The sequence below is a fragment of the Lineus longissimus genome, chromosome 18 (assembly GCF_910592395.1).
Source record: "Lineus longissimus chromosome 18, tnLinLong1.2, whole genome shotgun sequence".
In the NCBI taxonomy this organism is placed as follows: domain Eukaryota; kingdom Metazoa; phylum Nemertea; class Pilidiophora; order Heteronemertea; family Lineidae; genus Lineus; species Lineus longissimus.
Window position 1 is genome coordinate 512,482 of NC_088325.1, and position 15,017 is coordinate 527,498.

The 15,017-nt window shown below is 42.6% G+C and overlaps 1 protein-coding gene across 4 annotated transcripts in view; it reads right to left on the bottom strand.

Annotated features, from left to right (window-relative positions):
* Window positions 1-15,017, bottom strand: part of LOC135502356 (uncharacterized) — a 71,578-nt gene that overhangs the window by 7,708 nt on the left and 48,853 nt on the right. For 2 of the 4 annotated variants that reach the window (XM_064795142.1, XM_064795139.1), the window contains exons 2-5: window positions 3,972-4,061; window positions 1,522-1,893; window positions 1,032-1,161; window positions 563-765 (exon numbers count right to left, since the gene is read on the bottom strand). In XM_064795142.1, coding sequence (XP_064651212.1) covers window positions 563-765; window positions 1,032-1,161; window positions 1,522-1,893; window positions 3,972-4,044 — 778 coding nt within the window. In that variant the 5' untranslated portion in view covers window positions 4,045-4,061. Of the gene's footprint in view, window positions 1-562; window positions 766-1,031; window positions 1,162-1,521; window positions 1,894-3,971; window positions 4,062-5,536; window positions 5,599-8,958; window positions 9,153-15,017 lie in introns of those variants that run through there. The other 2 variants (XM_064795141.1, XM_064795140.1) reach the window with 2 other exon arrangements.

Sequence of the window (15,017 nt, forward strand, 5' to 3'; positions counted from 1 at the left end):
AAGACGACGAAGAAATCGAGTATGCTTAATTGCGAGCTCAGTTAATATTGAAATTGCCAAGGGACACAGCAGAATGCCAATAATAGTGCAGACAGCGGTCCACATCCCATGAGACTGTTCCCTGCACCACCTGATTTACGACAGACATTCTGGCCTACAGACACCAATGTCGAGGGAAAACTGTCGGGAACACAGCATGACCTGGAAACGACAAGCCACGGGAACACAGAAGAAGAGAAGAAATAACATGATGCCTTCGAGGGAGAACTTTGGCGTGGGATATACCTGGCCAGGAGGATACGTATAATGTTTGTGTTTGCCACCAGGTGCCGTCACTTGCAGTATAACATCTATGCAAATCTCTAATAAACACTGCACAAGAACAGGCTGTTACCTTAGGCCGGCATGAAATTGACAATCCATTGACACTGGTGAAAATTGAGATCAGCATTTTTGAAATACTACTGGTGGCGGCGCATGGTGGCAAGCAGGGGTATTATCCTCCTGGCTAGGTAAAGATCATGCCCAAGTTGTCCCTTTAAGGCAGGTTGGTCCAACTTACAGGTTACGCGTAATGTGAGGGATGCAGCCGGCCACTCCTCATCCGACATCAGCTCGCTGTTGTAGGCCTGGCATCTATAAATAGACAGATCGTCTGCTTCCCTCAAATGGTTCACAACAAAGTCTTCCATTTCTATAATGGTCCCGTTTATATGAGTTGCGGATACACCACTACCGGAGATTTTCTGGAAGGCACCGTCCTGTCTGTAAAAGTGAGGTTTGTCACAATGGCATCATAAAGGAATAACCATAAAGATATCGCTACAAATATTACGACGAGTCGGAGGAATCATTGAAAGTTGTAAAACTGCATGTGGCGCCATCTACAATGGGAAATTTTGTTCCAACTAAAACGAAACTTCCTGGGTTTGTAGACGGGAAATGGAGCAAGCTGATTGGTCGAGAGAAGCATGACTAATTTGTCCTGCCACCTTGTAAATAGGTTATTTACCAATAGGCCTGTTTTTTACCTGTATTTCCTTGACCAGTGGAGTTTCCCGGCAGGTCTCCCCATGTTTGCTGTGCAGACGAGTCGGATATTTAGCCCAAGGCGCGCAGTTCCCGAGCCAGCGATTCGTAGGATTGGAGTGGATGGAATAGCTGCCATAAAGAGCGTTGATAAATTTTAACTTTTTCTCTAATTAGTACAACATAACCATACAGCATAGAAACACATGGCTGTACATACACACAGGCGTAGTTTATCACCCGTCGGGTTGCGAAACCTGCCTACTGTCAATAGGCAGGTTTAGCAAAGAGCCTTACAAAAAGCAACGAACGATGAAGTACAAAGTATGTACTTTATCGTTCGTTTTGAAAATGTCCTCAATTCATCGCACGACTAAGTGCAGAAGACAAATTACGAGTGTCGCATTAATGTTGATGACGAAAGACCTTCGTCGTTGGTAGTTCGTCGTTCGTAAGACTACGGAACCTGCCCAATGTCAATTTGGCGCTCACCGTTTATATTGAGTCTTTTCGGGTAAGCGACGATCTGATCGGAGTAGTCCCTGAACACCCTGCAGCCATAATTCCCCTCATCTTGCAGCAACACGGGGTTGATCTCGAGCAGAAACTTCTGCCTTGTCGCCGTCAGTGTCGCCCTACCCTTCATGCTATCCGCCGTCTTCTGCTCCACTGTGCCATTCTTCTGTGTGATGTAGGAAAACACGACTGAGGGGTTTCCGTTCTTGTCCCTGGCCTGGAAGATGACGACCTTGGGGAAGACGTTCGGCGTGAAATCACACTCGATTTTGAACAACGTACCGTTACGAGCCGTGCTGCCGCTTGGGAAGACTATTTCTGCTTTCCTATACGTTTGACATCGGATTCCTGGAATGGCGAGAAATTCTTAAACACCTTGGCTACAAGTTGTACAAGTTTCCATTGACGAATTAGGCTCCCGTGTGGCCAATACGCCACCTCACGGGGACTAATGATATCAGGCGACAGTAGTGGGGGAAATTGAGTAAAGGAAGCCTGCGGGGCCCGACATTTCTTCCAAGTAGCGTGTGGCTCGATCAGTGGCCTAATGGATGCGCTTTAAAGATTTCTTCCGGTGATAACTTCGTTATCTGTCGCGGCGGCTGTGCGCGTTGGAGACAAAAATGTGACAGGATTGTTTTCAAGAGAGTATCCAGCGAGAATTACAATCATTTTATTACTTGCAAGACGTACCGCCAGGCTGTTTTGTCTATGGTATCAATTTGCTTTCAAGGTATAAGTTGGGCATGAGCTATGTTGGTTTTCATACGAAACTGGATTCAAGTTGGACCGTGACTACTCTAAACAGGATCACTGAAAATTTCGTAACCGTAAGCTTACCTGGAATTCGCAAACCATGGCTAAAAACCGACTATATATTATACACTATACATCTATACATTAGTGCCTCGGTGTGCTTAATGCGGTGGCGCCTGGTAGCAGGCAGGGCATTATCCTGGCAACTTAATCTCTCGCCGAAGATGTCCCTTTAACGCCCAGAGACGCATTGGACCCTGTGATATGTTCTACCTTATTTGAGGGCTACCATTTGGTAAGACATATCTGTATTCAGCCCGTAACCATATGGGCCACAAAGGATAGCCCTCCATATACAAACCCTCTCACTTTAATAGTTATGATGTTGATGTGTACGGAGCTAACGACTCCGACACGTTCTGTCCCCAGTCGAAAAGACCGTAACCTTATTGATCACATGGGAGATACTGCCAGACACTAGCTACACTTTACGTTCATAACTTCGTTATGACTGAGAGTGGCGTATAGACATATGCGAAATACGGGGCTGCAGGGATCGCACCTGAAGAGACGCTGATATCTGTGACCAGTTGAATAAGTTATACACTGCTGCGACTAGTTGGCATGGTAGAAGAAGTTGGGATTTGAAACGGGATACCCATCGTAGGGCAGTACATGTAGAAACATTGGAATGTTGAGCAGCCTTTAGCCTCGTGGTTAATACTGCTGGCAACCACGCAATAGGGCCAGGGTTCGGTCTCGGGGAGCACCAGGGATTGCAATAGGGCCAGGGTTCGGTCTCGGAGAGCACCTGGGATTGCAATAGGGCCAGGGTTCGGTCTCGGAGAGCACCTGGGATTGCAATAGGGCCAGGGTTCGGTCTCGGAGAGTACCTGGGATTGCAATAGGGCCAGGGTTCGGTCTCGGAGAGCACCTGGGATTGCAATAGGGCCAGGGTTCGGTCTCGGAGAGCACCTGGGATTGCAATAGGGCCAGGGTTCGGTCTCGGAGAGCACCTGGGATTGCAATAGGGCCAGGGTTCGGTCTCGGAGAGCACCTGGGATTGCAATAGGGCCAGGGTTCGGTCTCGGAGAGTACCTGGGATTGCAATAGGGCCAGGGTTCGGTCTCGGAGAGCACCTGGGATTGCAATAGGGCCAGGGTTCGGTCTCGGAGAGTACCTGGGATTGCAATAGGGCCAGGGTTCGGTCTCGGAGAGTACCTGGGATTGCAATAGGGCCAGGGTTCGGTCTCGGAGAGCACCTGGGATTGCAATAGGGCCAGGGTTCGGTCTCGGAGAGCACCTGGGATTGCAATATGGCCAGGGTTCGGTCTCGGAGAGCACCTAGGATTGCAATAGGGCCAGGGTTCGGTCTCGGAGAGCACCTGGGATTGCAATAGGGCCAGGGTTCGGTCTCGGAGAGCACCTGGGATTGCAATATGGCCAGGGTTCGGTCTCGGAGAGCACCTGGGATTGTATGTCTGGATGAACCGGCGTGGCTCGTTTCAAGGAAATACAAAAACTCTTCACGGTCCTTCAAATGAAACCGAGGTTCCTTGTATATTCAGTTGTCTCTATCAGGGTGAGAAAAACACCCCACTGAATGAGAAAGACGAGTAGCTTGCGTAGCTACGCATAGCTTTGACTAGTAGAAGGAGTTTGAATGTTACCTGAGAGACACATAGCTGTAACTAGTAGAAGGAGTTGTGAAATGCGCTGGTTTAAGCTCTGGCTGTAGTCCATTCTACTTCAATCGCTTCCTGCAAGTAGAAAGAAGAGCAGCACATCAGTTTCAGAGTTTACAAAAAGTCACCAAGTTCTTCATTTTTGCATTATTTTTTATAGCATGTTAGGAACTCAAGGATTCTGAAAAAAGAGTTTTAGAAGATATGATTTAAAGGGAGACTATAGACAGGAGAAAGGATGGTTAGATTAAGTTACATGAAGTCGCCGATGGGGTCTCTCATCTCACAGGTCATTCGGAACTGCTCGCGCTTGGACGAGAACGAAGCGGTTATTTGGCAGCCATCTTGAATTTGATGACCTGCACGGTGATGATCAAACCCAAACTGTTGGTATTCATGTTTAATCCTTTCACTGCCAGTGGCGATTTTGCTCAAGACAGAAAAACGTCAACATCTGAAATCTGACCTTTTAAACCAGGTTGGATTGGTACTCATTGAAAAGCACTAAATGAGAGCTTTCCTATAAATACCTATGTAGTCGGGTTTAGGTGGGGTTGAGGTCCCTAAAGTTTTGTTCTAAGTCGAAAAAATTTTTCACTGGTTTTTCGTTTTCTGCTCAAAATGAACCAACATCATCAGTCCTAAAATTTTTTGGACTTTGAAAATTTTTCAAAATTTTCACTTTTTTTTCTGCTTACACTTACCCTAATTTTTGGTCAAAAACGTTTGGCAGTGAAAAAGTTAATGGATGGAGAGTTTTTGCATTCCAATTCTTCATATATCAGCTGAGTCAGATACGAAAAAAGCTTTGATAGAAACTAACACATTTGGATTCTTTATGGCCAGAGTATGCAGAGATGAGCGAAGTTTATCATGTTTCGGGGCAGTTCAGCATGAGGGACGTCACTATTATGAGTTGCAGCAACATTTGTTATGACCTGTCAAAGAAAAAATAAAACAAAACATGGCAATATTACCCATCTCATTCCGTGAGTGCCGACCATTGGCCGGAACTACCGCAGAAAATAAATCTGTATCAACAACAAGAATAGCACGAATTCTTTTCAAGCTCCATAATCAGTTAATCGCAGAACATCGAAAAATATCGCCAGAACGTAAATTGGCACTGTTATAAATCTCGTGTAATGATTTTTAAGGACGAAATGAGGCCATCAGAATCGAATAAATCAGGAATATTCATGGTCAGGGGAGGGGATGGATGAGTAAGGCTTGTTATGTTTTTGGGCAGTTTGATCAGCGATTAAAAAAGTGCCGTGCTAACAACATTGATGTAAGGACTTTCATCAATTATTGTAAGAGGTCACCCAGTTGAGAGTAAAAAACTAAAAATTACTTTAAATCCTTGAACTTAACTGAATTAACAGTCTGAATATGGCGATGATATTTATGTACGTCTAGCGCAATGGCCCTTGAATAATACATTGCTATGATAACCAGAAAAATAACAAAAAACAGCTGAAAAAGTTATCAGTAAATAGATAATCGTATTGAACATTGGAAAAATTCCCAATAAATGCTTTTTAACCTACCTTCATTGTGAAACGATTGATATCTCATAAACTCTACATATCACCTCATTGTCATCGGGGCTCTGCATAATCAATTATCAATTCTTCGTGGGTTGATATCAATAACTATACATATACGCCGATCGTAATTACTGGTGGTCCTGGAAAATATTCTGTTGGGTTAAAAGTCTTCTCGAAATTTCTAAATTCTTAAACAAATTTCTTTAATTTTACTTAACCAAAGACTCATTAAATGTTAGGGTCTAGAGTGTTTTGATTTAGCAACAAATGCCAATAAGATGGATATCAACTTGAGTGTCATGTTTTATTTGACACTTTACCAGCAACTAAAGATAATTTTCTCAAATGTGTAATGATCTCGAAAAGAAAGTTAAAATCGATCGTTATCCGATAACAGGCTTCCAGGAAAGATATGTACTTTGCCAGAGCGAAGGTTACATCATGTTTATTTGGCCCTATCGATCCCATGAACGCTGTTTCTGGTGGTCGATGTTATCAATACTTGTCCTGTTAATCTTTGATAAGACAGTTAAACGATGAGAATTTAGGCCTAGGTGCGAGCGGGCTTTGTTTGAAGACAATAGACCGTGTATTGGGCAAGGCTTGAATTCCTTTAATTGCGATTAGGGGAAAATAAAGTAATGTACAACTGTTGGTATTGTCAGTGTGTGTCAACCTTGATGAATGCCCTACGCAATCTCCTTATTTGGAGGTAATCTTTCTGTTTTCTAGCCGGACTATTATTTGCATGTCAAGTTTGTTAAAAACTACACATCTCCCAGCCATAGTTGTCGTATTTTTTGACAAAATTTCGCTCGGAGTCATAAAAATACGTAAAAATTACAGAAAGAGGCGACCAGTCATCTCGCCCATCTGACATTCTGATATCTCTGACCTGATTATATCGGATGAAATTGGAAAGGGACAATGATATTTGCAACCTTTTCTCAGTTTTTACTGAATGATTGGCCAGGAAATACGATTACTGTGCAATAAGCTAAAGATAGCACGCCTCTGTCCGTATTGGCATGGCCAAACTTTCATCTCCCGCTGGAAGTTCTTCAAGAAGAATTCGATATTGTTCAAAGAGTGGATGGTTTGACATGAAAGGCAACTCAGAGCATAAGGGAAGCAAAGCAAGGACTCTCACAATAGAAGGGAAAAAAGGACTATCATTTGAGTACAGTGCCCTGCAGTTTCTCACTTAATCCGGCAATTTGCCGCGCCTCGGGGGTTATTGGAAGACAGGGATGTATGAATACAGTGGAATCCAGGTCAGAGACCAACCCGGTAACGCGACCACCCCGGTATGACCAAGATTCACTTGTTTTTCCGCTCAAAATGAAGAAACATCATCAGTCCCTAAACTTTTTTGCCTTTGATAATCTTTCCGAATTTTGAACTTGAACTTTAGACGGGCAGAGTATATGATGAGGCTCATGGGTTAGGAAATGATACCGAACCGGACGTATTATGATTGTCTCACTAGCACCGCGAGAGTGGAGCTAAATGTCGACCAACACCGAGGCTTTGCTAAAAATGGCAGCCCCAATCTCGCGGCGTTTGGTCATACTTCCAATACCGGCAGTGAGGTAGCAATTTCTATTCTAAAACACCTCACGCATGATATTCTTTAGGCATAATCCTACGAGAATCCGATTTTGACAGACGTTATACCAAACCTAGAAATTATGATTGTCTCACGAACACGTCTGTGGTAAAAACGAGGCTAATACATAACAAAACAAAAACAATGGCCTGTTTGTGAATAGAATTATAAGAGGGGTAGAGGTGATATTTGGTAGCGGTGGTTCGAATGGAAAATCAGTACCACAAGCAGAATTTTAGTAATGGTGGTTTAGGTGGTTGAGGTGGTGAGGGTGGTGGGGGTAGTGGTGGTGGTGGTGGTGAGGGGGGGGGGGGGGTGCGGGTGTTGGGGTGGGGTGGATTGCGATACCATACAATGATATTATGAATAGTGGTGTTCTTCCCTTTTTGTAGTGGTGCCGAGAACACGGAACCAACGCCAGACAACAACTGTGATATGCATAACCCAACTCGTCAGCAATGTATCACAACCAATAATAGCGTCACTCTTCATTGATCAGGTCGTTTGTTGAGCTTGATGGCCTTTTAATCTGTGTCTGCGGCAGTAAACAACAAATATGCTGGCGTTTGGCCTGCAATGTGACGAGACGGGATCTATGTAACGTTAGCGAATTGCCACACTGCAATGTGGCTTGGTGATAATAGACTGTTATGACAGGAATGGCAAGAGTTGAACTGTACCGAAGACTCAAATGCCTCCACAGAATGGATTGTTGGGGCGACACCAAGATAGGAGGGAGACGGAGTGATTGAATGTGGACTGAGCCAATTTCACTGACTGAGTAACAGCTAATCCTAGATAGATTATGCGTTCATCAAAAACCCCAGCACAAAACAACCTTTTTGTACCAGACGTCTTCGAGGCCGACCGCGGACGCGATGCGGAAGCGGTCCGGAATGTAATCATCAGAAGAAAAAAGAATACGAATCCTTTTTTAAAAACCATCCTGTTTTTCACGACATTCGTACGAAAACAAGGTAGGTTTGCAAGCCCACGGGTGGATACAAATGTATACATATAATGCGTCGAAATCTGATGCTTTTTGGCGTGGATATGGCGTTCCTTTAGATAAGCATATTCAGTGTTAACCGATGGAATGTCCGGGGGATTTTCTCGGCGCACATGTGTTGTACTGTAGGCCTGTGTGTTATTGTATGTAGGCCTACTCGCGTGCAATTTGCACGTGGAGGGCGATGAACTGCCAACCTCGGGGATGGGTCTGGGCGGGTATGAGGGAAGGCGGAGGGGGTTGCTTCTCTCGTCATTGGTGTTGGCACATTGTGACGACTGTCATAATTCACAACTTTTCGCATGCTGCACTGCAGTGAATGTACTGCCAGGCTCATACTGACGTTGGTATCAACACATACTTCATACAACATCACGCAAACTCGTGCAACGAATTCAAAGCGGATTTTAGCACGCTATGGCAGGAAAGTGATTGCATGGGAACATCTTTAAAGTTAGTTTCACAATCTTTCATAAATTGAGAGGCCTTTGAGCAAGAAGGCGATGATGCTGTCTTTCTCACTTCTATTCCTTAGGGAGTTTGGAGATCATGTCACAGATTTTTAAAATCCGATATCAATAGAATGTTCTGTTTTGCTGTTATCGGTGGCATAGTATCCCCAAGTTTATGCCATACCCTTGTTGATAATCAATTATCGTCCCCTCTTAAAATTCCCACAAATGTTTCCGATGACAAAGCAGCCTTTTCCAACCCCGCTTACAGCATGCATAGCAAGTTTCGTGTAGAACATTGGCAGCAATAACTTGCCGGGAAAAAATCCCAAAACCATCGAAGCGTACTCACCGAAATAACAAAATCCTACGGGGAGTTGAAGATATTGCTTCCTGCAATCTATCATCTGACGCCAAAAATCCGCTGTAAGCCATTTTATCACTCATTAATCCGCGGATTTTGAGTCTGATGAAGTAAAGATAGGTTTTTCATGGTGAGTGAAATAAGCTGCGCAATTTACTAGCAGTCATCAGCGGAATAGCGTGCGACTGCCGAAACCGCATTCCCATTCTTATGAAAACGAGATGTGCTATTTCACATGTTAAATGCCTGGTGCGTCGCCAAAATTTGAAATTTGAGTTTGAGTTTTCCAATGATGTAAATACGCAATGAATATCAATTTCATCAGTGCCTTGTGAGTACACAAACATAAAAACCATACATGCCAAGTTTTGTCGCGCTAGCTTTATATATTTAGCTGTTACAAAACTGTGTCATCTTACTAGCGTGCCATGTGTTAACAATGTACACGGACGAATTGCCTTTAAATTCGGCTGTGCCTGATCTGTATGGCAGCTATCTCTACATATCTCTCCCGCAAGGATTTCACACAAAACATTAGGGACGGATCCCGTTCGTGGATCATGAACGCATTATAACATAAACATTGATGATGCCATTGAAATAGCCTTTTAGTCATAAAAACGGGGCATGGCCATTCTGGGGAGATGAATATGTAACTAGGCCACTTTCGCCGCCGTGTGTAATCATTTCAATAAGCCATTGACACTATTCGGATCGGCGTTTAACTATCATATCTATTGTCGTCTTCCGGAGTAAATATCCACAACGTTTTGGCCCGTTGTGAGAGAAAAACAGTCGCATTTTCAGTTTGATGCCTGCAGAATTTTCCTGAATAATCTGGCTCAACATTCTTTAGGGACATCCCAATGAAAATAGTTATTGGCAATATTCCGCATACAAATCAGAAAAATTTGTACCAAAATGGCTACGGGTCACAAAAATTGCGTTTTCTGGCAGGAGCCCATTTACTTTTGGCAACGACTGTACGCCATATGTCATGAAATGGAATTTATATCATTCAAAATATATCAATTATATTTCTGACGAGCAGTATTTGAACCATGTGTCTGGAAGCGTTCTGTGTTGTTATCAATTCCACGGTGAGAATATTGGGAAGTCACTTTTGTATCCAAGCCAGGAAAAGTAATTTAATGTTACATGTTTATTTTAAAGATATTTAAATGAAGTCTGCAGTTGGACTATTGCGCTGAGACTGGCTAATGACCAGATCAGTATTGAGCGAAACCCATAAAGTGAATTGGGGAATTTCTTATACTGCATCAACTCGCGTGTAATAAAGGAACTGTATAAGCAGCTGCTCGGTATGCAAGATCAAGTTAAACAAAGTCGCCGATAGGGGTCTCTCTCATCTCACAGTAAGTCTAGTTATTCACGATTGTACGAGGAATATATTCAGTGCTGAAGCTGATATGACCCAGTGTCCTAACTGTGCGTATAAGTCACCTGACGATGGCCTACTAGGGTAATTTTCCCCCAGCTTCTGCCATGACTGCCCACAGTCCCCCTTTAACACACCGCTTGGTGTTTTCGGGACAGAGCCTAATGGCCTGGAGCAATGCCGGCTAATGATAACGATGGTGATGACACCGAACAAACACTTAGCAATTTTAATGTTGACCGACCCTACTAGTCGTTTAGACGCCTTTTTTATAGCGACACTATGAGGTCAGTGGCTCGTCTGACTTTGAAATAACCGTGGCCATTTACTCACGCAATTGACAGCTAAGTAATTTCCTGCCATTAACTGTGGTCTATAAGCTGCGTTCATGATAAATGAGTGATGAGCAGACTCACATTTGTGTCACCGAACTGAATTAATACTGGCGTATACTTTCAGTCATCGAGGCGGTTTACAATAACATGATTACACGATGAGGTTCAATCTGGATTCGGGGTTGTCTACAGTTTCGCCATCGTCCACAATGGCTTCTCAGGACTAACGTTGTTCACATCCGAGCTTGCGACTTCCACCAGTCTTCTACCACAGGAATCATGCCGACCTCGCGTGAAAACAAGTCGACATGATATCATCAGTACGGGGGTGGACAAGATGTTATTTCACACCAGCATTGGGAACACTTTTAGAAATATAGGTTTTTGAGCTTTTGACATTTTTAAAATGGTTTTCGGCCGAAATATTTTCAGCGAAATGAATCTCCAAAACCATTTTTCGTTTTTCATTTTCACGAAAAACCTCTACGGACTTCATATATGTGTTGGCCGAAAAAACTTTTGAAAAAATCTTTAGTTCTTAAAGAGTTGTGTTCTAATTCTAACATCCTCTATTTACAAACTCGATGACCACCAACAGACATTGCAGAATCTCAATCAGAATAAGTGACGGACCGACCCAATCCCGCTCAATCGTTCCATTTGACTGAAATGTGTGGACATCATCATCGTCACGCCCTTTGAAATACTATTGTCAATTTCTCCCATATTTAGACTGACATTTGAGAAATTAATTGCGCCAAACTGGATACCTTGTGTGATTCAAATTGAACCCATACCACCATATTCGTCAAATGACTATTATTCCATTTCCTGAGTGTTTTCAATAACTGCAATTGTTATTTGAAATATTCCTGGCGTAAAATAACAATAGAGGCTCACAAATAACAATAGTAGATTTCAGAATAACGGCAGAAGTGAACCCATTTCGTGAAATTGGCGGGAACAATTAGAATTGGCGGGAAGCAATCAAGAGATGGTTTTAAGTGGTTTTCTGGTTAAATCAATATCTATATATGTGTGTCTTTTCAGGCGAGACGGTAGAATAGATGACTTGACTCCGAAACTGCGAAATGGACATGTCGCATATATCACGTCAATTGATGGGTCTGACATTTACAGGTACTTAAACAACTTCCAAGGTTGCGCGATATTGTATCGCAGTAGTGGCGATATAATATTGCGCAACGTTTCATGTGTAAAAGTACTGCAAACCAAAAGATTTTCGCAGGATTTTCATTTCTTCTGATTTCGTAAATAACCTAGATTTTCGAAGTTAAAAGTAGCGAAAAGCTATTTTCTGATAGGAATATACAAAAATATGAAAATATGTAAAATCATGAAATTTTACTTTTTTTCGGAAAAATTATGAAATTTAACTTTTTTCGGAAAGTTTTGAAAATTGCATAGATAAAAAAGGCGCGAAAATTTGGCGGTTTATATTTGCATATGTGACTCGCTCTTTAGTCGTTTTTGCGTGGCTGCAGGTGTTTTAAGTAACTGCTTCAGTAGTAAAAAAGTGACTCCGGTGTCATCAATCAAAGTCTGGTTGTGAATAGTCCATTCAACCTGAACAGTAAACACATGCTCGCTCATTGTCATTCAACGTTCAAACTGCTCAATATCGATAGACAATGGGTTGGCGACGCCAGGTTGTCCAATGTGCGGCCATGTGCCATGCAGACTCCGTACCATAAAAAGGTAACAATACATCACTTATACCAGATCATCAATGCCCGATATGGAGTGTGTTTGGCTCACCTGCGAACCTTTTCCATAGCGCAGGGTCTGTTGTTGTCGTCGTCGTCGTCCGTTGTCCGTCGTCCGTCGTCGATAGTCATAGTGGCACATTTCGTTACCGCCAAAGCTACTGATTTCAAACTTGGTACACATGCACCCCTTGGTGACTGCTACTCAGAAGCCGAATCGCGACCTCATATGATTCATGGTTTGGCCACCAGGGGGCCAAACATAAAAAGTGAAAAAATGCAATAAATTCGGAAATATGCTGCTCCTTCGAAGGTGCTGCATGCCCTACCAATCCTTGTAATCAATTCCAGTTGCCCATTTCTCATTGTGGTCGATGTTTAAAGTGGTCGACAGCTTCAACTGGAGTACCTTCCTTCTGGATTGTCTACCTAGGTTTCCCCAACTCCCGTACTCTAGGTCTTTGGCATGGGCGCGACAGTCCTGTTTCTTTGCCACGCATCGCCTCTCCATTAACGTTGACAGAATCCAGGAGTGTCACAGAGTTTGCGTGATCTTTCCCCTTGTTGGTTGTGACAATTGACATCAGCTGATAAAAAGTCTATTGTAAACATTTTTTTATCGATTTAGTCTTATCATTCACATTCACCCAAGGATCCTTCGAATGACAACAGCTTAATATGAAACGTCTAGAACATTGTAAACAATGTCTCATCCCATCTAATTTTCTCATTCCCTCGTTAAGACTAACGACTCCAGATCATCATCAGTGTGTAGTTTTGAACTACCCAGCCCTCAACGGTGCGCGAAAAAAGACACAATGCATAACTTACCAGATCAGTACGAGACGTGATGTTTTTCATTAATTTGCTCAGAGACCAAAATTGACTGCTGTGTTTTTTACGTTTGATTGACGTTTTTAATTGTAGCATTCATATTATGTTCCCGGCAGCTGTTTCTGCCATTGTCAGGCCAGTTAATGGCGAGGATGTAACGGCTTACTTGTTATGAAACTGCATGGTCTTTGAAATGAATTATTTGAAAGACTCTGGAAACAAAGCCTCCGCATAAACTGTCAGAGGTCTCGTGTAGAAACTGGGAAGCAATTTATCGCAGGCATATTCACCTTCGCGCACCTGTGACAACCCATTACCTCTCTTGTGATTCGATATACTGATTTTAAATCTCGACAGCCAAAAGCACACTTTCTCCCACAAGAACTTAAAATCTAAAACAAATATTGTTAGTTGATTTCGATTTTAAAAACCTTCAATAGCTTTGAGCACGATGTTTTTAAGATCTATTTCGAGTACGGGGAAATGCGCATGTGTACAACATTGTAAAATGAGTAAAGGGGGTCAGGTTTGTCCAAACATCAGTCACGTGACTGACGAACCTGACGCCTATATGTTGCGCCTTTCTGATGCAATCGACAAAAGGTGGAAAAGTTGGTTCTAAGAAGTCCACGGTTGCTGTTTAAGCTCCTGACGCAGGAGTCCCTGCGAATTATTGGGTACCGGCGTAAAAGTAAAAAGTGTCCCCCCTAGAAAAAGTGTCCGGGCCTATTGTATTCTGACAGATTATGGCATATGGTTCTATAGAGGCAATGACCGTCAATAGCTCAGCGCATAATAGAATCCCTTGTTCCCGGACATTTTATCCAAGGACATTTTAAACTTCTACACCGGCAAAACTACGACCGTTGTCTGACACTGGGGAATAGCATTATTGTGTCTGGGAAGTGACGATAGTATTACCACACCCTTGCTATTAGTTCGTATGCATTGACTATACGTTACCCGTTGCACATATTCGCATAAAAATCATTTTTCTGATTTTTTCGTCATTGGTTTCATTGTAGTAGCATAATGTTCATTGCAGCCATTTCATGCATTGTCAGACCAGTCATTGTCCGGATACTAAACAATCTTTCTGATATCGAGAATATAGCAGATCAATAAGCATTAAAGTCGTTTCAGTATTATTGGCAGTCTGGATAACAGTCATTGTACCACTGAGTTTGAATAAGATAGCAATCATTCGATTGCTTCAGGCATGCCGTGACCTTAATGACGCGTATCATTGATGTCTCGAAATCAAGCTCTGTACTTACCGCTAAAAGTATTCCGAGTCGCATAGATCGGCTGATCTAGCAAAAGTGCTTCGTACATTAATCTGAAATATTTCAATACCTCTGGGTGTCTTGAAATTTAAGTATAAAATGACCTGGGTGATGTCGGTAGAATGTGCAAATTGTCTTTTCAGGAGAAACTGCGGAAGTTTTGAAGGTATCGCGAAAGGTATTCCTAGTCTCACGGCTGGCCTACCAATTTCATGTGCATCTTCCATAGAATTTCATTTTTCATTTTATCAAAAGGTCGCTACTGGCTGTAAATTGTGTTGGCTGATTAAACATATTAACATCTTATTACTAAGAATGCATTTCCACAAGAGCTATAACATATAATTCATTTCATGTAGATTCACATCACTATTTATTGTACAAACGCTTCAACAATTAGGAAGACGAGACGCAACATTTTTTATATCAGAAGATAATAAAAATAGTTTAAATTGATTTGTTTCGA